This window comes from Pseudorca crassidens, chromosome 6 (assembly GCF_039906515.1).
Source record: "Pseudorca crassidens isolate mPseCra1 chromosome 6, mPseCra1.hap1, whole genome shotgun sequence".
NCBI classification, from domain to species: Eukaryota; Metazoa; Chordata; class Mammalia; order Artiodactyla; family Delphinidae; genus Pseudorca; species Pseudorca crassidens.
This window is the reverse complement of record NC_090301.1, coordinates 7,962,105-7,985,294: the sequence shown is the minus strand read 5'-3', so window position 1 is coordinate 7,985,294 and position 23,190 is coordinate 7,962,105. Positions and strand designations below refer to the sequence as shown.

The window sequence follows — 23,190 nt, the reverse complement described above, 5'->3', positions numbered from 1 at the left end:
TCTGAGTATACGTAGCTCGTGCCCATGTCAACTGTGAACTTGTATGAACTGGAAGAATGCTCACAGGTAGACTAGAAGGTAGGATATCAGATGCAGGGCCTGACGGTTACCTGTCCCTGCTTTAGCAGGGACAATAAAGATAGGAATTGATAGAAGATGAAACCTCAGCTCTGACAATAAGAAACGGAAAGTTTCCTTAATTGTAAAATGAAGGGGTGGATTAAATATTGTCTAATGTTCTTCATAACTTTAAAATTCTAAAGTTTTTGGAGAAATAAAAATAGACTAGATTTGATGAAATTATTTAGGTTTATTCTTATTGACTCTAAAAACAGTTGAGAACTTATACAGTGTCACTTTCTGTGTTAAAATATCTACATATATCAACAGGCTAGAAACAATGAATTGATCATCAGGTATAAAAAAGTACTTTGTTTTGGGGGAACATGATTTAGGTTTATTATAATTTCTACTGATAGAAAGTTGATATTCATTTTCCTATGACAAACTCAACATACATGGGATGTTACTTCTGTGTGTACCTGATAGTGTTCTCTTGTTCTCAGTAAAAGTAAGAAAGAACCATGTAACTTTTTCACAAAACCAAGATAAATTGATATTATTGAGGTGCCTTTCTATCCCATTTGGGAATAAGATAAAGAGGAAAAATGGACCAGATGTAAAAACCTGGCCTTTTATAAAAAGCACAGTTTCAGTTCTGAATTATATTGGTGCAGGGAGTTCTGTAGCTTTTTTGTGCATCTCATCATGGGAGGCACTCTTTGTACATCTGTGGAATTTATTTCTGGTCCAAAGGGAGCTATTCCATCGGTGGAGGATGTTCTGACCATCATAGTATACTTGGGCTATCCTCCCCACTCCTGCCTCCTATATATTTAGTTAGATTACCCATAGATCCCTTTATATTTCCAACAGGTTGATCATTATCCATTTTTCTTTTTTTTCTATTCTTTCTGATGGATAGAGCAAGTCTTCTGGCATTCAAATGAAGGAATGAATTCCTTGGCCTTAAAAAGTAGTTAAGAGGTTATACTGCTGGAAACTCAGCTGTGCTCCAGACTAGAGCCTCCTTACCTATGCTATGGATTTTCTTCTCCTATAAATACCTATGCTATTTATTTTCTCTTATTTCATGTACACTGCTTTTTTTGTTTACAGTGTATGATGGATGTATATGAAAAGAAATGTATCTTTGAGAAAACAATTACAGTTTGTTAATTTGGAAAAAAAAAGTTAGGAGGGATTGACTCAAACTTTTAATATTGAGCTGTCCTCAAGTATCTTTTTTTTTTTAATTGGAGTATAATTGCTTTACAATGGTGTGCTAGTTTCTACTTTATAACAAAGTGAATCAGTTATACATATACATGTTCCCATATCTCTTCCCTCTTGCGTCTCCCTCCCTCCCACCCTCCCTATCCCACCCCTCCAGGTGGTCACAAAGCACCGAGCTGATCTCCCTGTGCTATGCGGCTGCTTCCCACTAGCTATCTATTTTACGTTTGGTAGTGTATATATGTCCATGCCACTCTCTCGCTTTGTCACAGCTTACCCTTCTCCCTCCCCATATCCTCAAGTCCATTCTCTAGTAGGTCTGTGTCTTTATTCCTGTCTTACCCCTAGGTTCTTCATGACATTTTTTTCCTTAAATTCCATATATGTGTGTTAGCATATGGTATTTGTCTTTCTCTTTCTGAATTACTTCACTCTGTATGACAGACTCTAGGTCTATCCACCTCATTACAAATAGCACAATTTCGTTTCTTTTTATGGCTGAATAATATTCCATTGTATATATGTGCCACATCTTCTTTATCCATTCATCCAATGATGGACACTTAGGTTGTTTCCATCTCTGGGCTATTGTAAATAGAGCTGCAATGAACATTTTGGTACATGACTCTTTTTGAATTTCGGTTTTCTCAGGGTATATGCCCAGTAGTGGGATTGCTGGGTCATATGGTAGTTCTATTTTTAGTTTTTTAAGGAACCTCCATACTGTTCTCCATAGTGGCTGTACCAATTCACATTCCCACCAGCAGTGCAAGAGTGTTCCCTTTTCTCCACACCCTCTCCAGCATTTATTGTTTCTAGATTTTTTGATGATGGCCATTCTGACTGGTGTGAGATGATATCTCATTGTAGTTTTGATTTGCATTTCTCTAATGATTAATGATGTTGAGCATTCTTTCATGTGTTTGTTGGCATCTGTATATCTTCTTTGGAGAAATGTCTATTTAGGTCTTCTGCCCATTTTTGGATTGGGTTGTTTGCTTTTTTGTTATTGAGCTGAATGAGCTGCTTATAAATTTTAGAGATTAATCCTTTGTCAGTTGCTTCATTTGCAAATATTTTCTCCCATTCTGAGGGTTGTCTTTTGGTCTTGTTTATGGTTTCCTTTGCTGTGCAAAAGCTTTGAAGTTTCATTAGGTCCCATTTGTTTATTTTTGTTTTTATTTCCATTTCTCTAAGAGGTGGGTCAAAAAGGATCTTGCTGTGATTTATGTCATAGAGTGTTCTGCCTATGTTTTCCTCTAAGAGTTTGATAGTTTCTGGCCTCAAGTATCTTTAAAATAAGAGATGCTGCAATAGATGCAGGCTTCTGAATGAATCAAGTAAGAGCTGAGTTGTGATTCAGTATCTATAGATTTGTGTATTGTTCGAGGTTCAATTCAGCCCTGCTTCTCTTCGTTTCTTGGGATAGAAACATGGCAGTACCAGCATCTTACCCTCTTAACTCTCTAAGCTAAGAGTGGTGTAGCTGCTTCCGAAAGAGGCATCTGATTGCATACGTTTTGACACATGATGATGGGATCGGATGACCTCTAGACAGCTTTATTTTCATTGTAGAGAAGTCGGAGAGATCCCATTACTTTATAAATTGCAGAAGGCAGTTGATGATGTTGTGCCACACTTCAGTTGTTCACTCTTTATTTACTGGTTGCCTCTTCTTATTTCTCTGAGAAGCTTATCATGAACCGTCTTTGTGACTGGCACGGTAGCTATTCCTTAGGGACTAGGGTGGGTCAGGTTTGGCAAAGTGTGCAGGCCACAGCTGCTAGCCTGTGGCTAAATTGGAAATTGAACAGAAAGACTGTTCTAAAGATCTCTAATGGTTTGTAATTGGAAACTGTAAAAAAAATACTGAGTATATGAAATACCATTCTGTGAGTGTGGTGGTGAATTTGCAGTGTTAATTTTATCTTTATTTAAAATATCATAGTAATCACCTGCAGTCTGTTGAGCGTAACATCAACTGTCTCTAGTAGAAAAGTTTGAGTGGTGGCTTTCCAAGCCAGTTTGCTGTTACCTCCTTTGAGAAAAATTAACATTTTACTTCTCTCTTATCCTCTGAAAAGCAGCACATAATATAAACTCTTGGAAGGGTGAAAGGATGAGAGTACATGTTTGTTTGTTTTTTTGCATATATGTATTTTATTTATTTATTTTTTTACAGCAGGTTCTTATTAGTTATCTATTTTATGCATATTAGTGTATATATGTCCATTCCAATCTCCCAATTCATCCCACCACCACCGCCCCCCTCCCCTTCCCCCCTTTCCCCCCTTGGTGTCCATACGTTTGTTCTCTACAGCTGTGTCTCTATTTCTGCCTTGCAAACCGTTCATCTGTACCATTTTTTCTAGATTCCACATATATGTGTTATATATGTATAATGTATAAACAAATATAATATATATTTGTATATATATATACACATATATATACATAATATATATACAAATATAATGTATAAACAAAATGTATAAACAAATATACATGTATATTTGTATAAACAAATATAATATATATTTGTATATATATACATATATATATATACACATAATATATATATATACAAATATAATGTATAAACAAAATGTATGTTTGTTTTTCTCTTTCTCACTTCATTCTGTATGACAGTCTCTAGGTCCATCCACATCTTTGCATGTTTGTTGGTGAAACATTTTGAAAATGTTTAATTTTTTCATGGAAACTTATTGCTGAAGTCATGCTTTTCTTAGCTACCTTTTCCATTTAATTATTTTTGCAAAGTAATTTGGCTTAATAAGAAGACTCTGGCAACTAATTAAGTTTGGCAGTCGATACCTGGGGAGTTCACTGGGGCTACACTGCTTCAGGTGGATTGTTTTTAAGTATGTGCTTGAGGGGAATTCCCTGGTGTCCCAGTGATTAAGACTCAGGCTTTCACTGCTGTGGACCTGGGTTCAATAGCCAAGACATGAAAACAACCCAGGTGCTAACTTAAGACTCGGGCTTTCACTGCTGTGGACCTGGGTTCAATAGCCAAGACATGAAAACAACCCAGGTGCTGATCAACAGACGATTGGCTTAAGAAGATGTGGTATATATACATTGGAATATTACTCAGACATACAAAAGAGTGAAATACTGCCATTTGCAGCAACATGGATGGACCCAGAGAATATAATGCTTAGTGAAGACAGAGACAGACAGAAAGAAAAATACTATATGGTATCACTTATATATGGATTCTAAAAAATAATACAAATGAATCTATATATAACAGACTCACAGACATAGAAACAAATTTATGTTTACCAGAGGCTGGAGAGGGACAGTTAAGGAATATGGAATTAACAGATACAAACTACTATACATAAAATAGATAAGCAAACAAGATTTACTGTATAGTACAGAGAATTATATTCAATATCTTGTAATAACCTATAATGGAATATAATCTGAAAAAAAATAACTGAATCACTATGCTGCACACCTGAAACTAACACGGTATTGTAAATCAACTATACTTCAGTTAGAAAACAAACAAACAAACCACATTGCTCTCTCTGCCACTTCTTTGGGGGGAGTATGACTTTGCTGGTTTTCTCCTAGAGAACCCAACTTCTGGAGCTGGTTGTTGCTCCTGCCCTTGGTTGGTTTTCTTTGGGGATTATATCAATGTGTTGTTGTTCTTGTGTTTTCTTGCAAATTGTCTACTTTTTACCTTTCCCTTACAAAAATTCAGTCATGTACAAAAGGTACCATCATGCTTTATTTTATTTAAAACAAAAAAGGGTAACTTACTTCTTTCTCATTTCAGTTATGAAAGCATGCAGTCCTCGTTTTCTTCCTTTTTTTTTTTTTTTGCGGTAGGCGGGCCTCTCACTGCTGCGGCCGCTCCTGCTGCAGAGCACAGGCTCCGGACGCGCAGGATCAGTGGCCATGGCTCACGGGCCCAGCCGCTCCACGGCATGTGGGATCCTCCCGGGCTGGGGCACGAACCCGTGTCCCCTGCATCGGCGGGCGGACTCTCAACCACTGCGCCACCAGAGAAGCTCCTCGTTTTCTGCTTTATGTATTTTTGTTTGTTTGGTTTGGCCTGTCTACAGTAGATCTTCTCTTATTTGTTGATTTTTTAGTATTATGTTAACCTGTTCTTCTGTGTTCATCACCATTTCTATTAGTTCCAAAGAGCCTGAGCTTCCTCTAGGTCTGTTTGTGGTTAAATACTAGTGTTCCTGTTAACTCAGTGGACAGATTGTAGAGTCTACAGTTTTCAAACCAAGGAAGTAACGTTTGGTTCCAAGCCTTGGTAAACTGACTACTTTATTTCCTTCTCCAACCTAGGATGGTGATCGAGACATTTTTATTGATGGGGTTGTTGCTCGTAATAGAGCCTTGAATGGGGACCTGGTGGTTGTGAATCTGCTTCCAGAGGAGCAGTGGAAGGTGAGTTAAATTTTCCTTTTATAACTGTAGACTTCTCAGGGCCTTTTGCAGTAGTGCATCAGTGAGACATCATTAACTGAAACAGTCACAGACCCCTAAGGCCCTTGGTTGCCTCAGAAGCAGACCACAGAATTCTTGGGACATAGAAGCATTGGGTGCGCAGACATTTAATGATTTCGGTTCACCTTGTTCCCTCCCCTATGATCTGTCTTCCCTGTCACATGCTTTGCATTGGTTTCTGGTAATTTTTAGGATAGAAAAAAAGCTTGCAGGGGACATTCAAACCTGATACGTATTAATATCCCACATTTAATGCTGGGAGAACTAGAAAGACAAAGCCATAAGGGTGGTGCAGTCTTCACATATTCCTGCTGCCTCTCCTGGAGAACCCAGGCAACACATATCTAGTTCTGTGATGTCCAGTTTGGTAATTGGACTTCTTGTGGCAGATAAAAATAGACTGTGTATTTTTATAAAACAGAAATTTGGTAGCAGACGAAAATGTTTTTAACATGAGAATATTCTGGGTTTTAGTCTCCATCTGTGTCTGTCAACTGAAAAGGAAGATTTGGTTTTGTTTTGACTATTGTTTTAAATAAGGATCAGGCACTAGAATGATTCATAGCAACAGTTTCTTTGAATTGTCAAATAAAACTGGTAACTTGTATATCTAAGTCTGAATTTTTCTTCCTAGTATTCTTTTCTTTTTTTGAATTTTATTTTATTTTATTTATACAGCAGTTTCTTATTATCTGTTTTATACATATTAGTGTATATACGTCAATCCCAATCTCCCAATTCATCCCACCACCACCACCTACCCCCACCCCCGCCCTCTTTCCCCCTGTGGTATCCATACGTTTGTTCTCTACATCTGTGTCTCTATTTCTGCCTTGCAACCTGGTTCATCTGTACCATTTTTCTAGGTTCCACATATATGCGTTAACATACGATGTTTGTTTTTCTCTTTCTGACTTACTTCACTCTGTATGACAGACTCTAGGTCCATCCACATCTCTACAAAATGACCCAATTTCATTCCTTTTTATGGCTGAGTAATATTCCATTGTATATATGTACCACATCTTCTTTATCCATTTATCTGTTGATGGGCATTTAGGTTGCTTCCATGAGCTGGCTATTGTAAATAGTGCTGCAGTGAACACTGGGGTGCATGTGTCTTTTTGAATTATGGTTTTCTCTGAGTATTTGCCCAGTAGTGGGATTGCTGGGTCATATGGTAATTCTACTTTTAGTTTTTTAAGGAACCTCCATATTGTTCTCCATAGTGGCTGTATCAATTTACATTCCCATCAACAGTGCAAGAGGGTTCCCTTTTCTCCACACCCTCTCCAGCATTTGTTGTTTGTAGATTTTCTGATGATGCCCATTCTAACCGGTGTGAGGTGATACCTCATTGTAGTTTTGATTTGCATTTCTCTAATAATTAGTGATGTTGAGCATCTTTTCATGTGCCTCTTGGCCATCTGTATGTCTTCTTTGGAGAAATGTCTATTTAGGTCTTCTGCCCATTTTTTGATTAGGTTGTTTGTTTTTTTAATATTGAGCTGCATGATTCCTAGTATTCTTTTTTTTTTCATTTATTTATTTATTTTTGGCTGCGTTGGGTCTTCATTCCTGTGTGCGGGCTTTCTCTAGTTGCGGTGCGTGAGGTTTATTCTTCGTTGCTGTGCGCGGGCTTCTCATTGCGGTGGCTTCTCTTGTTGCTGAGCATGGGCTCTAGGCGCGTGGGCTTCAGTAGTTGTGGCTTGTGGGCCCCAGAATGCAGGCTTAGTAGTTGAGGCATATGGGCCCAGCTGCTCTGTGCCATGTGGGATCCTCCCAGACCAGGGCTCGAACCTGCGTCCCCTGCACCGGCAGGCAGACTCCCAAGCACTGTGCCGCCAGGGAAGTCCCCCTAGTATTCTTTATATCATATCTTTTATTTTATTTGGCTCAATTTATTGCTACTCAAGAATTTGGTATCCTCTTCAGTGAGAGGTATTACAGCAGAGTGATTAATAGAGTGGACTTTTAGGCTAGGCTACTTGGGTTTGAAGCTCATCTTTGCCAGTCATCTGTATAACCTTGGGTGAATTATACAGCCTCTCTGTGCTTCAAATACCTCATCTGTAGAATGAGAATAATCATAGTACCTACTTCGTAGGTTTGTCATAGGATTAAATGAGAATATATGGAGAAATCTTAGAATAGTGCCTGACCCATGGTAGCAGCTCAAGTTTTTATTATTAATTTTTTCCAGAAATGTGGGAAGTACTACCTTATCTCAGAGCTTTGTTGAGGCAGAAACTAAATTCTTCTTTTTATCTGATAGGGCTATAGTAATTGAGTAAGACCTATGTGTCAGGAATTTGTAGGGTGCACGGAAATCATTAATGCTCAAGATGGACATAGTTGTTGCCCTCATGGAGCTTTTAGTCTGGTAGGGAGTGCAGGTAGGAAGAGACAGATGCTACTCACACTTACACAAATTTAAGGAAAATTTTGATTAATGCTGCGAAGTTAAGTGCAGAGTGTTTTACAAGAGTGAATTATCCTAGTCCAGATCTACCTCTTCACCTCCCCCCAACTCCCATCCCTAGTTGCTGACAATTGTGGATAGTCTCCTTACTTGAGTCTTGAAAACACAGCTAAGGGTTGGCTCCAGGTCCTAGGAACATAGGTTGATTTAGGTCATTTCCTCTTTTCCTGAAAGCATCATCTAGCAGTGTTGACTGGGTTTAAGATGACAGGAAGAATGCATTAGGGTCTGGTCAAACCAAAGGAAGTATTCCTAGAGGTCATAGAGAGAGTAAATAGGCAGCATTATAGTAAAGATAAGCCAAGGAACAGAAAAGATGATGGATCCCTTCTACTTAAGGGGTGAGAATGGATAGACTAGAAAGAAATAGAAGAGTGTTTAGCAAGACAGATGGATCTAGAGCTGACCAGAGCAGGTATGAGGTATTGACTGGTTAAAGAGTTAATGGAATGGCTGTGTTAAGTGTTAATTTCTTTTTTTTTTTTTTTTGCGGTACGCGGGCCTCTCACTGTCGTGGCCTCTCCCGTTGCGGAGCACAGGCTCCGGACGCGCAGGCTCAGCAGCCATGGCTCACGGGCCCAGCTGCTCCACGGCATGTGGGATCTTCCCGGACCAGGGCACGAACCTGCGTCCCCTGCATCGGCAGGTGGACTCCCAACCGCTGTGCCACTAGGGAAGCCCTTAATTTCTTTTTAAACATTTTAATAGAGATCTTGAAAGTATATGGAGCCTAGATGGTTTCACTTACTGATGAATTCCACTAAACATTTAAGGAAGAAATAGTCCTGATTTTACAAAAACGCTTACAGGAAAAACAAGAGAAGGATACCTTTTCCAACTCATTCTATGAGGCCAGCATTGCCCTAATACCAAAACCAGGAATGGACATTTTAAGAAAAGAAAGCTACAGACCAGTACTCCTCACAAACATGGGTGAAAAAGTCCTCAACAAAATATTAACAAATAAAATCCAGCAATGTATTAAAAGGCTAATACAACATGAGCAAGTGGGGTTTATCTCAGGAGTGCAAGGCTGGTTTAATATCTGAAAAGCAATTTGGTGTAATTCACCATATTAACAGGCTAAAGTTAACCCCATATTTAAATCAAATGCCATCATTTTGATAGATGCAGAAAATATATTTGACAGAAGTCCACAACCATTCATGATAAAAACTCATAGTAGACTAGCAATAGAAGAGGACTTCTTCAGTCTGATGAAGAATACCTAGGAGATACTTATAACTAACATTATTCTTAATGGTGAAAGAGTGAATTTTTTTTTTCTACTATTGGGAATGAGGTAAGACTGTCCCTTCTCATTCCTTTTATTCAACATCATACTGGAGATTCTAGTCAGTATGATAAAGCAATAGAAAAAAACATTTAGATCGGAAAGGATGAAGGAAAACCTTCCTTATTCTCAGACTGTGTGATCTTCTATGTATAAAAACCTAAGGAATTTACAAGAAAAGCTACTAGAACTAATAAGTGAGCTTAGCAAGGCTGAAGGACAGAGGCTGATATACAAAAACCCATTGTATTTCTATATAGTAGCAATGAAAAATTAGAAGTTGAAAACTTTCTTAAAGTACCATTTTTAATAGGATGAAAAATATGAAATACTTAGGGTTAAATGTGACCAAAGGTGTGTAAGACTATAAAACATTATTGAGAGAAATTAAATAAGGCCTCAGTAAATGGTGAGAAATACTGTGTTCATGAATTAAAAGACTCAGTATTGTTAAACTGCCAATTCTATTCAAATTGATCTGTAGATTAAGCATAATTCCAAACAAAATCCTAGCCCTTAAGCAAGGAGGAGGAGGATGTTTAGTGAAATATGTTCTCAGGATTAAGCATAGGAAGCCCAGACCAAAGAGGCTAGAGTCAGGAACTTTGGATGAAATCCTTTTAGCTGTAATTTGTAATGTTCTGCCTATATTATTTCTGCATTCCCCCAAGTGTAAAAACAACTTTCCAGTTAGCAGTACACTTTTTTTTTTTTAAGATTTTTTTGATGTGGACCAGTTTTAAAGTCTTTATTGAATTTGTTACAATATTGCTTCTGTATTATGTTTTGGTTTTTTGGCCATGAGGAATGTGGGATCTTAGCTCCCCAACCAGGGCTCGAACCTGCACCCCCTGCATTGGAAGGCAAAGTCTTAACTACTGGGCTGCCAGCGAAGTCCCGAGCAGTACACTTCTTAAAATGTAAAGAGTCCCTGTTTATCCTCTGTGTTGTCCAATCTGAATCTCTTTAATAGTCAGTCTTGTGGAGAGAAATATTGCAGAGGCTAGAGTGGACCATGGCATCTTTCAAGTCAAAAGAAAAGTAGGCTAAGTCCCTAAATCTTGGGTGCTGGGTATTGGCTGGGACCTCAGAAATGGTGCTAGAGCTTAATTGTAGAAAAGCCTCTGATGGTTTTCTTACCAATGCCTAAGACTCCTGAATCAGCACAGAAAAAGGAACTTTGGAGCCCACTTGGTTTTGGAGACTTCCATCAGAGCTACTGGCAGGTGGGCCAGGCACCTCATCAAGAATCATAGCAGTCACTGTCCTGTACAGGAATGGGCAGTGCTGGGGTTTCTAGGCAGATGGGTAGAGGGAAATAGAGGGACTCAGAAGACCAGTATTAGTATTAGTATTGAGGAGTCTGGAGAGGAGGTGATATTCATGAAGGAGGTGTGCAGAACAAAGCTGAGAGTAGCTGTTTTTTGTCAGAGAAAGATGGATGTGAGGATACCTCATTAGAATTGAGGCCAATCCTATAGGCCAGTGCTTGTCTCTAACTTGCAAATGATTCACCTGGGGACTTTGTTGCAATGCAAAGTATAATTTAGTAGATCTGAGGTGGTGCCCCAAATCGTGCATTTCTAACAAGTCCCTAGTCAACATTGGTGCTACGGGTTCTGGAACCATCCTTTGAATAACAAGCCTATAATATGTGAATCAGGAGAAAAGAAGAAAGAAGCAGCTAGGGAACTTGGGGATGAACTCTCTGGGCCCAGGATCTGAGACTTGGTTGGTGGGAAGATAGTTGAGGAAGAAATGTGAACCTTAACACTTGTGGCTGGGCCATGATGTCCCCCTGAGAGACTGGATCCTGAGCCTCTTATTATTAATGACATCCTTTTGAGCAAGGATTGGAATGGATATAGAGAAAGGCCTAGACTGGCAAGGAGAACCCTACCCTTTGTGTTGCTGGTAGAAGTAGAGTCGGGGTGATGACAGAGGGGCTGCCTTGGTATGTATATAGGCCCTCTTTGGCTTTCAGAAGATTTGAAATGTAGAGTGGCTCAAGGTTCCATACTTGTTCCGTTTCTGTGGAGTTCCTAAAGGTGTTCACAGTGGCTGCCTGACAACTGCTTTTTATATTAAAATCAGCCCCATTAAGTATGTCTCTTAGGCCTCATTGGAATAAGTATTTCACAGCTTCCCATTCTGAAGAGGGGAGCTCTGTCGGCTATAGCCCACCTGTGACAGTTGTTGGTGACAGGGTCAAACTAGGGAGAAGAGAATATTCAGACTGTCATCAAGAATCCCTGACATGTAGAATATAAACATCTCAAAGCATACTGGCCAATTGTATTACAGGTTTGTTAGTACAAAAGCATATTGTTATCAAAGGAATCTGTTGTCAATGGTGTGAGCAAATGCGAATTAATTGGATTATTCATCTTTGCTTCTCTATTCTTGTTGCGCTCACCCCTCTTGGGTATGTAAACAACAGTTCTTTTAGCTATAGTAGTAAATAGTCAATTTATTTCACAGCATGTTTTTTGGCAAAATAGATAGCTGTAGAAGTATCAAGCTGTGAGGCAATAATAAAAAATAATTTGCTCTTATATAACAATTATAATTTCAGAATTCCTCCATGCTTTTAGTATTTATATGTAATTTTTATTACAGTCATTTAATGAAGGATTCTTGAGGCGAATGATAGTTTCTTTACTTTGTCAATATGGAAATTAAGCGACTTGTTTGAGAACTTGGAGTTTTGGGAAACGGAGTAGAATCCATATGTCTTGACTTAGCTTAATGTTCTTTCCTTTCCTTATGTTTGTTTTTTTTGCTCTTTTTTTTTTTCTGTGAGGGTGTGTGTATGTATTTTTATAGCCTGAGGGTTTGTGGCTTTCCTCAGGTTTTCAGCGTGGATGGATGTGTCCCCAAATGGTTAGAAGCCATTGATCTTGATGATTCTGCCTGGAACAGTTCAGGGTACCTGGTGGCTTTTCATCCTCCACCCCTCCTGCCCTGTGCTAGATGATGGAGGTACAAACTCAAATAGGTCACATGCTTTGCTCTTAAGGTGCTTGTAGGCTGGTTGGAAGAGGGATGGGAACAGTTGTATGGTTTGTACGATAGAGAAATACATGTTGTTATGCGAGCACTAAACTGAGAGAATTTGGGAAGGTTTCATAGAAGGGGTTCCATTTGAACTATGGTTTGGAAGATGGGAATGGAGAAGAAGAGAGGTTTGGTTTTGTTTTAGGATGAGAATGATTTGTTTAGGGCTGAGAATTATTTGGCAGGAGAGGGTGGTGAAAATTTCCACTTTCAGGGAGGAACATATGAAGTAAGGGTCTGTCTTTCTGCCATGCAGTTGGCTGAGTGCTGCAGCCCCTCAACCAGCTCTCTTAGACACTGGCATAAGCAGGGAATTGCTAATTGTTACCAAGATCCCCCCCTCTAGGAAGACTAACATCCTGACCCCCTTTTACTGAAGCTCACAGTATCCTGCTCTTTGTAAACTCGTCTAATTGTCATGTATTTGATCTTAGCCCCACCTCTTCCATTTTCTTTTCTTTTTCCCACCAAGTTCATCTTCCATAATCATCAACAACCTTGTCCTTTATCTTTTTTTAAACTATAATAAATTCATCCTATTATTTTTCTTCTCTTAAAAATCAAATACTATAGTACATTGCAATTAAGTGTATGTAGACTCTGGATGCTGCTGCTGATTGCTAACTTTTTAGTGCTAACTGTGTACCAGGAACTTTATTTAGTGCCTCACACCATTCTTTAGTCTGCTTTTATCTCTATCCCAGTTTCGTGAATGGGAAACCTGCGGTTTAGCTTAAGCATACTACTTATTTAGGGAACAAATAAATACAACTAGGGAGTGACAGTGTTGGGATTCAAATTCACATCTCTTCATGTCATGACCTCATTGCTATTTGTTATTCCAGAGGTGCAAAGGAGAGAGTTATTTGATCTGTAGATAGATATTGTCAGGTATCATAAAAATCAACATAAATCCAGAAAATAATAATACATGATTTAGCATTAGGCAGTATCCTGAGTTGCCATCATGGGTAAAGAAGATGACTTTATCAATTGAAACGACCAAAGGCCCAGTATTCTTTTTTTTTTTTTTTAAGCAGCATATAGTATCTTTTTATTATGAGTTTTACTGGTCTTGATCTAGTATTTCAGTTAATTTTTAAAAAATTAAAAAAATCTTTTACTTAGTAGCTTTATATATATCTATATATATTTTTAATTTTTAAAAGAATTTTAAAATCTTTTACTTAGTAGCTCCCAGTATTATTCTTAGAAGACAAACAATTTAGAAACAATTAATTAGAATTCGAGTGAACTGAGTGGTTGTATCCTAAGGCTAGAGAGATATGAAAGCTACCCCAGGGCATTAGGGAGGCAAGTATTGGGAATGTGTCTTACCAGACATCTGCCCTACATAATAGATCGAAACCGAGAGAGCTAACCCAATTATAAAGTGAAACCATGAGCTACAGCCCGCTGGACAAGACATAGAATCAAAGAGGTTATAGACTCAGATGCCATTCTGGCTTGTTGGCAGCAGATCTCAAATTCATGGGACATGTGACACAAGTATTCAGAAGGCAGGTAGGCATTTGTCATATAGAGGGTGCCTTCTTCTGGGACTTTGGGACAGGGTTCTAATTCCAGAGATGTGAGACCATCTTATTACAAACAGACTGTTGGAGGCAGCCACTAGGCTGGGAGTCAAGGATAGGATTTAATCCCTGAGCTAGGAGAATTGGCTAGAGTGGTACTGGGAGCAAGAACCAAAGCAGAAGACCAACCTTGAAAGCCAGAACTCTGGGCCTTCTTTGGCTGTACCAAAGGAGATTTGGGAACCCAGAATTCAGCTCTGGTATCTTGGATCTGGGGGTTGGGTTAAAGCTAAGCCCTCTGATAAGAGGAGCCAAAGCTGTTTAAATATTAACTTCTTTGCTTGATTGGAAACTAGGGTGAGTAGCTTAGTTGATGCAGCCATAGTGAGTGGCCCAGAGAAAATCAGAGTACAGGAAGCTGATAAGAGCGTATTAAAATTAAAATCAGGTGAAACTGTGAAACAGAGGCTGACTAGCTGAAGAGTCAGGAGTGGATTTCAAGTGAAATTTCTTCTCATTGGAACTTAGCTTCTATATTCTTCTGTCTGAATATTTAAAATATAGTAAGACAGACTGGAATATATTTGATATATGGATACCCAATGGAAAATTATAATGTTATTCATTTATCACCCAGGTATTTGTTGAATACCTGCATTGTACTTGGGAATAAATCAACCAAGCACTTTGTTAGCTAAGTCTAAATTTCTCTTGGGACAGGATTATTTTACTTAATTTACAACAGAGTAAAGTTTATACATGAATTAAGAAGGATGGAAAAGCAAGGGCAATTATTCTATGTTTTCTAACATGTCTATTGTACAGTTCCTAAGAAAACTTATTTTTATGCAGAATGCTAATACTTCAGCAAGGGAATAATAGAAGTATGGATGGACATTTTGGAAGAGATTAGCACAGAAAGAACTTGAGTTTAAAAGAATAAAGGAAGTGCTGATAGGAGTAACTACTCTTGTTCTAAATTAAACAAACAAAAATCAAAGTGCACATTTAATCCCTAACTTTCAAAGGCTATTCCAAACCTTCTTATGGTCACATGAAATTGGTCTAGTACAGTAAATTGTTTCCTTTGACAACTAACTTTTCCTTCAAATGATTGTTTTAAAGTTTTGTCTTCCAAGTTCTTCTTTAAATATGCACCCATCATACTAGATTATATTTAATCCAATCTCTTATATAACCACTATCATTTTGGATTGCTCTCAATTCCAGTGGAATTTGGATTTCTTAGAACTGTTTGGTTTCTTGGCCTGCATGGCAGGCCCAAAAAAGACTTGGAAGGTACTTAATCTTGGAGGGCAAGGTCTTTGGAGCCTCCACCCATAACAGTATGGTAGGTAAGGTATATCTACTACCATGATCAGATTTTCCCAAAATTGTTATATACACAAACCTATTTTTAACAATCATCTTTTCTTCTTCTTTATTGCCAGCTCTAGGATCAAATACATCAGGTTCTTGCCTGCTTTAAACATGCCTTCAGATCTCTGTAATTCAAATTGAAATGTCTGAAATAAGGAATGTATCATTTAAGGATAGAGTAGCTTATTTGTGCTGGGAAACTCCCAATTAATATTTCAGGATTATTTGCTAGAAAACTAATTCATTCCTCCTTAACTCCATGGAGATGGTTTGGTGAAATTCACATTCATTGTAAGGAATGAGTTAATATAGGTAAAGTACTTAAAGCAATACTGGCATATTATAAATGCTCAAGAAATGTCAGATATTACCACTATTCTTTGAAATGAGGACTGAGGGTTACAGTTAGGCCAATATCATAATAATGACTCAAGTTTACTATTCCCAGCTCTTGAATTTACCACTGATAACATTTGCTCATAGCAGACATAAAATGTTGACATAAAATGTTGATATCTCAGTATGCATTCCTTTGAGGAAATTGCTAGACAGTTGTATGGTAGGCAAGATTATACTGTGGAATGATGTGGTTTATTTCTTACTCATGCCCTTTGCCCATCAAGCTCATCTAGGGTTTTGTTTTCAATGATCATCACTCCAGAGCCCAGGCTGAATGGAACAGCTGCCATCAGCTTTTCTGTGGCAGAAGGAAACAGAGCCCTGGAGGGGCCACATTTAAAATGCCTTTGTCCCAAAGCGACTTCATCAGTTCTGTTCACAACTCATTGGCCAGAATGAGTCACCTGGCCCTACTCAACCACAAGAGGGCCAAGAGGTACAGTTCTACAAATTGTCTGCAAGTAGGGATAGCAGGAAATATCTGGTGAACTGCACGGATGACTATCACACTGGATTAATTAGATTCATTGTACTTTGCATTCCTGACCAGCCATCTGAAAAGTGTATGCCACTGGTCATTAGGGAGATCAGGCAAAAATTTCTATATTATTTACTATAAATACATCACCACTAATGAAAAAAGAATTCAGAAATACCTGAAAATGATCTAGATGGTCTTTAAGATCACCCTTAGTTATGTAACTCTTGCTTTAAAGTACAGTGTGTAATATAAAGTAAATTTGTTGATCTTCAAATTAAGCTAATGGTGTAATTTTTGTAAGTGAAAGGCAAGGAAGTTTTAAGGAAGTGTACTGGTATTTATTTGATAATATTTATAAACCATAAAGAGTTTATCATTAGCAGTAGTATTTTGATATTGTTGCTTGCTACTGCTATTGTTAAAATTTTCATTTTTTATTAAAAATTTTTCAATAGCTATATATTATCCTATGTTTTATAGAAACTAGTCATGATTTAGGGCATATACATAATTGTCTTATGAATTTAGGCAACTAGGGAGAGGAAAATGGTAGATTTGGAAAACTATAGATATTGTAGTATTTTGGAGCTTGAAATGCAAGATAGGGATATAAAGTGGCAGGAGATGAGGCCGGGCTGGTAAATGGCAGGTTGGGAGGTTCACATCGTGAAATGTCTACATACTGTGTAAAGGAGTTCTGCCGTTATCATGTAGGTATGGGGGAGCCTTTGAAGAATTTTGAGGAGGGGTGATGTAGTCAGATTTGCATAGTAGAATATCATTTTGGTGGTAGGGTAGAGAATTTAAAGGAAAGGGGTAGGGACTTCCCTGGTGGCACAGTGGTTAAGAATCTGCCTGCCAACGCAGGGGTCGCAGGTTGGAGCCCTGGTCCGGGAAGATCCCACATGCCGTGGAGCAACTAAACCCGTGCGCCACAACTACTGAGCCTGCACTCTAGAGCCCGTGAGCCACAACTACTGAGCCTCAGCACCACAGCTACTGAAGCCTGTGTGTCTAGAGCCCGTGCTCTGCAACAAGAGAAGCCACCACCACAAGAAGCCCGCGCACTGCAATGAAGAGTAGCCCCTGCTCGCCGCAACTAGAGAAAGCCTGCACAACAACGAAGACCCAATGCAGCCAAAAAAAAAATTAATTAATTAATTAAAAAACATAAAGGAAAGGGGTAAAATTGGTGGGAGATTGATAAGAAAGTTACTTAAGAGAGTCTCAGTGAGTGATGATAAGAGTCACAGTGGCCATGTGGATTGTAAGGAGATGAATTTAAAGACTATTTAATAAGATAGAACATGGTGATTGGATGTAGTAGGCAAGGGAGAAGGAAGAAGGCAGGATGACTCCTACATTTCAGGCTCAGGTAATTGAGGGGTTGATGGCACCATTTGCTAAGTTAGGAAGGGGAGCAGGGACATATGATGGGTTTGTTTGGACACAATGAGTTTGTGAGGCCTGAAGACATATAGGTATATAGAGCTGGGAGGCAGCTGGATATTAGCATTGGGAGTTCAGGAGTGAGATCTTGGCCAGAGGTAGAAATTTTGGTAACCTCAGTGGCACTTGAATAAACTGTCTGGGGATGATTTATGGAGAGATATGGCCACTGAGGATGGAGTCTGAGGAACACCAACACTTAATGGGCATGGAGAGGAAGAGGATCCAGTAAAGGAGACTGAGAAGTGGTGGCCAGAGAGGAAGGAGGAAAACCAGGAGAGAATGTTAGGCTGGGAACCAAGACAAGGGAGCATTTGGATGAGGAGGAAGTAGTCAGCAGTGCCATGTTGTTGACAGACCCAGTGAGGAATTTTGCTGAGAAGTTAGATTTGGCTAACATGGAGCCATCTGTGACACTGCTCAGAGCAGTTTTAGTAGGAAAGAAAAGGAACGGCAGAAACCAAATCCCAGTGAGTGAAGCGGGGCATGAAGGAGGCCATGAAAGGGTAGTGATGAGACACAAAGATGATGGTGATGGTTGTTTGGGTATGAGAAAAACTTGACTTAAATGTAGTACCTTTTTTTTTTAAAAAAAAAATCAATTTATTTATTTATTTTTGGTTGTGTTGGGTCTTCTTTGCTGCATGCGGGCTTTCTCTAGTTGCAGCGAGTGGGGGCTACTCTTCGTTGCGGTGCGTGGGCTTCTCATTGCGGTGGCTTCTCTTGTTGCGGAGCGCGGGCTCTAGGCACGCTGGTTTCAGTAGTTGTGGCACGTGGACTCAGTAGTTTTGGCTCACAGGCTCTAGAGTGCAGGCTCCGTAGTTGTGGCACACAGGCTTAGTTGCTCCGCGGCATGTGAGATCTTCCCAGACCAGGGCTCAAACCCATGTCCTCTGCATTCGCAGGCGGATTCTTAACCACTGCGCCACCAGGGAAGTCCCTAAATGTAGTATCTTAAGTCAGATTTCCTAGAGGCCGAGCTTGAGATGGAGAGTCTTCTTGCCCATCTCAAAAAGTAGTCTATTTTTATGAAAGATTTCTGAAATACACCAAGTTACTTAAAATTTAATTAGTAAAATCATGACATAGATTAAAAGTTCAAATTTGAGAACAACGTACAGAGAACTGGATTTAACGCTAAAAGAAGTTGGGCCTGGCTGGTAAGAGAATGAATCGATAATGCAGAGCACAGAACCGAGGGTAGAACAGGGACGTGCTCTAGAGAAAGCCATATCAGGTTTTAGAAGCAAATGCATTGGGGACAGTTGGCCAGGAGAAGAGAGATGTCCCTATGGCAGTTTTGGGGAACATAGGCACCTTCCAGGGCAGCAGTTGGCAAACTTTCTGTAAAAGACAAGATAGTAAATGTTTGAGGCGTTGTGGGCCACATGGTTCTGTCACGACTTCTCAACTCTGCCAGTGCAGCACAAAAGCAGCTCTGTTCCAGAAAAACTTCATCTTCAGAAGCAGCTGGATTTGGCCTGTGGGTGGTAGTTTGCCGACCTCTCTTCTAGAGGCATGATTAGACCTCATGAAGGACTTTGCTCCTGCCCAACCAACCAAGCAACTATAGAAGCCTTGACACAGACCCCTGCTTCTCCTCCTTAAACAGCAGGACAGCTATGCTGGCAAAAGTTTTCCTGTTTTGACTCCGTCTCAGTATTTCAGGCTTTTAGTTCTTGAGTCTTTTGATTTTGAATCAGACAATGTTAGAGTCTCTATCTTTGTGGTTCTTGAAAATTAGCTTGCATGGATTCTGTGTTTTGTTTTCCTTTAGAGTTTTCTCTTTAATAATATGTGTGAACGTTAAGCTTGCAGCCTATTAAGAATTCTGTATGTATTTACCATAGTTTTAGATCATTTTTGATCAGGTTAGAAATAGATTTTGCAGATTAAGTTCTAAGTAGTATTTTTTGGAAGCAGGGGAAATTGAATGGGAAGCACACGGCCACCTTTACTTTGTTTCCTTACTACTGCTTATTCTAGCTCCATTCAGTTTCTCATCCAGTGTCCCTGGGCTCTGCCCTTATGCTTCAGGCCTTTTTGCCATTTACTTGAGCAGTAGGTAGTATGTATCAGTGCTTGAAGTGATCAGAGAGAAGACAAGTAGTTTTCCACTAAGTCCTTTTTAAGTGCCAAACCAGGCCCATTTGTGTCGCTGTAAAAATTGTCATTGGTACAGGATGTAGTAGAGGAGGACAGTAGTAGGTCAGGTAAAGGTCAGTGTTTGAGGCAAGTGACAAAGATCAGTTGAAAGGGATGAGTATAAGGCTACAAATGAGGAGTGTGTTCATGGTCAGGAACCAAGGAGATTTCTAGCAGGTTGGGACATAGAACAAATGATGGAGATAAATGGTTTAGAATATAGACTGTCGGCAGGGTCAGGGAGGGGTAGTCCACTCATGCAACTCCTCTGTCAAACCTTCGTTGAGTGCTTACTATGAGTCAGGCATCATGTCGTACCTTAGGAATGTGGTATAGAATGAGGTAGGCGGGATCCGGTTCTGCATCTAAACCACAGAACATAGAAAACGACTTGAATAACTGTTCTCTCAATTCTCCCAAAGATGGTACTTAAATAGTGCCATTCTAGGTTCAAAGTAGAGAAGTTAATTCATTATGTATAATGGATGCCTTAGTGTATAAGGGCTTACTTTTCTTGCGGAGCCTGGATTGAGAAAGTCAGTCTAGTAGAGCCACATGAATTGGTGAGAGCAGTGGTAGAGGAAGTCCTGGAGTGCTGTGGGAGTGCACGATAGGGATGTCCTGCTAGGCTGCATAGGATCTAGGAATGCTTTCTGGAAGAAATGAAGTCTGAATGGAAAGTAAGTTTTAACTATATGAAGAATAGGGAATAGAGACTTGATGGAAAGGAGAGCCTAGCCTGCTCTAAATCCTAAAAGTTGTTTATTAGCTGGAGTGGAGGCTGAGAGGAGAAAAGTAGTGGCTGGAGATAAGTCCTTGTCAGCCTTATTGGGGGCTCCTTCTCACTGGGTACTGGCAAAGGCCAGTTGTAGACTCGAAGACCCAGATCTTGCTGCGTGAATGTCAAGATGAGCTGGATACCTTTGCAATTCTTGGTACATGGTTATTTCTTTTCCTGGAACCACTGGTGGAATGAGGTTTGTTATACACTATGATGGAGTGTCCTCAGCCTGTAAACATCCTAGTCTCAGATACTTTGGGATGAGATCTTGTTGTCTTTTGACAGTAAAGAGGTTGAGCCTTGGCAGCCTTTGGGGCCTTTGGGGCCTTCTGTCTGTCCTCTTCAGTACATTCTTAGTGTTGGGTGTGGTATTCCTTTTGGGGTACTCTGTATCTTTGCAACTCAGAGTGTGGTCTGTGTACCAGCAACATTACAGAATCTCGGGCTCTACCCCAGGACCCACTGAATGAGAATCTGCATTTTAACAAGATTCCCAAGTGATTTGTATGAACATTTAATTTTGAGAAGCACTGTTGTGGATGATTAAAGAATTAACTCTTCTGTTCTTTTAAAATAAAAGTTACATTGGCACTATGGAGAAAGGAGGAAGATACATATGACACGATTACAGGTAATCTTGGAGGAGAGTCATGAGTGCAGTGTCACTTGTTGGGGCTTCAGAGGTTTGAAGTAATGATTTCCTTGTTTCAGCAGAATTAGACTCTGCACTTCCCCTTATACCCCCTGCTGCTTCCCCAGTTAGCTCTAGCAAATGGAGGATGGAGAGATTATTCTTATAGTTGTAGTTAGAAAAAGTGTACTAATTAGTTTATTGAAAAAAGATTTCGGGACTTCCCTGGTGGCACAGTGGTTAAGAATCTGCCTGCCAATGCAGGGGACATGGGTTTGATCCCTGGTCTGGGAAGATCCCACATGCTGCGGAGCAACTAAACCTGTGTGCCATAACTACTGAGCCTGCTCTCTAGAGCCCACGAGCCACAACTACTGAGCTCACGTGCCACAACTACTGAAGCCCGTGTGCCTAGAGCCCGTGCTCCACAACAAGAGAAGCCACCGCATGAGAAGCCCACACACCGCAACAAAGAGTAGCCCCCTCTCGCTGCAACTAGGGAAAGTGCACGCGCATCAACGAAGACCCAACGCAACCGAAAAAAGAAAGAAAAAAAAAAGATTTCAATCTATATCTTGAGTTGTTTTTATGCCAGTAAGTTTTCTGTAACTCTCTTTCTCCCACATTTTTAGGAAATCATTTTTATATTAAGTTCAGACAATCATGTCATTCCTTGTTAGCCTCCAGTTTCATTCATTTTTTTTCCCTGAAGAATTACCTCTTACACTGTGTTTAATACATGTTTTTATGATGCAGGCTTCTTTTTTTCCTAAATCACTAATTGAGACCTGATTCTAGGAGTTTGCAGCATGTTATAAAAGTCTTTTTGAAAAGTAAGCTTACAGAATATTGAAAAAACATTTTAATGTACAGAATTTTGTATCTTGAAACACTCCAAAGTATGAAACAGCTTTTAATAACTTAAGCATTATTATTATTCTTTCTGCCCTATGCCATTGTCATATCACATGCTATTGCATCAGATGGTATTGAAAAGAAAAAGAATAATATAAGCTTAAAGGGTAAAAACTAGAAGAGGCAAATTTAAACAAAACCAGTCTGAAACTGTTTAAATGTCTATATTTGAAATTTATCAAAAGGATATATTATTCTTTAATGAATAAAGCACTCACATTATCAAAATAATTTGTTATTTATAATTGGAATTATTTTATTATTTTTTTTATTTGGATGTTTTCTTGACTTTGGTAAGATTAATTTTTTTTTTTTCCCTGGTACGCGGGCCTCACACTGTTGTGGCCTCTCCCGTTGCGGAGCACAGGCTCCGGACGCGCAGGCTCAGCGGCCATGGCTCACGGGCCCAGCCGCTCCGCAGCATGTGGGATCTTCCCGGAGTGGGGCACGAACCCGTGTCCCCTGCATCGGCAGGCAGACTCTCAACCACTGTGCCACCAGGGAAGCCTACAGCCAGGTTTTTTGGACCCACTGCCCCTTTGTCGGCAGTGGTCTGGATTCTGCAGTTTGGCTTCTGACTCAGTAGTCTGCTAATGTTCTTTTCTTGGTCGTCACTGACTTACACAGTTTTCATTGGTCACTGTCTTAGTTTTCATTTTCCTTAGGCTTTCTATAGTGATTTAACACCATTGATTTCTATCTCTTTTTGTAATAATGCCCCATTAGCTCTAGAGCCCAGTTGGTTTTGTGTGTGTCTTCTTGGTCTGTTCTTTCGTAGTTAAATTTCTCTTATTCCTCCTCCAGTTGTAGACATTTCCCATTCTCCTGCCCTGAGCTGTCTT

The 23,190-nt window shown here is 39.6% G+C and overlaps 1 protein-coding gene across 9 annotated transcripts in view; it reads left to right on the top strand.

The window, feature by feature from the left end:
* The window catches only part of DIS3L2 (DIS3 like 3'-5' exoribonuclease 2), a 374,176-nt gene that overhangs the window by 68,106 nt on the left and 282,880 nt on the right, over positions 1-23,190 (top strand). For all 9 annotated transcript variants that reach the window (XR_010944177.1, XR_010944176.1, XM_067740219.1 and 6 more), the window contains exon 5: positions 5,638-5,739. Coding sequence is in view for 7 of the 9 variants with exons in the window: in XM_067740219.1 (XP_067596320.1) it covers positions 5,638-5,739 (102 nt within the window). In the remaining 2 variants the exon portion in view is untranslated. The remainder of the gene's footprint in view (positions 1-5,637; positions 5,740-23,190) is intronic.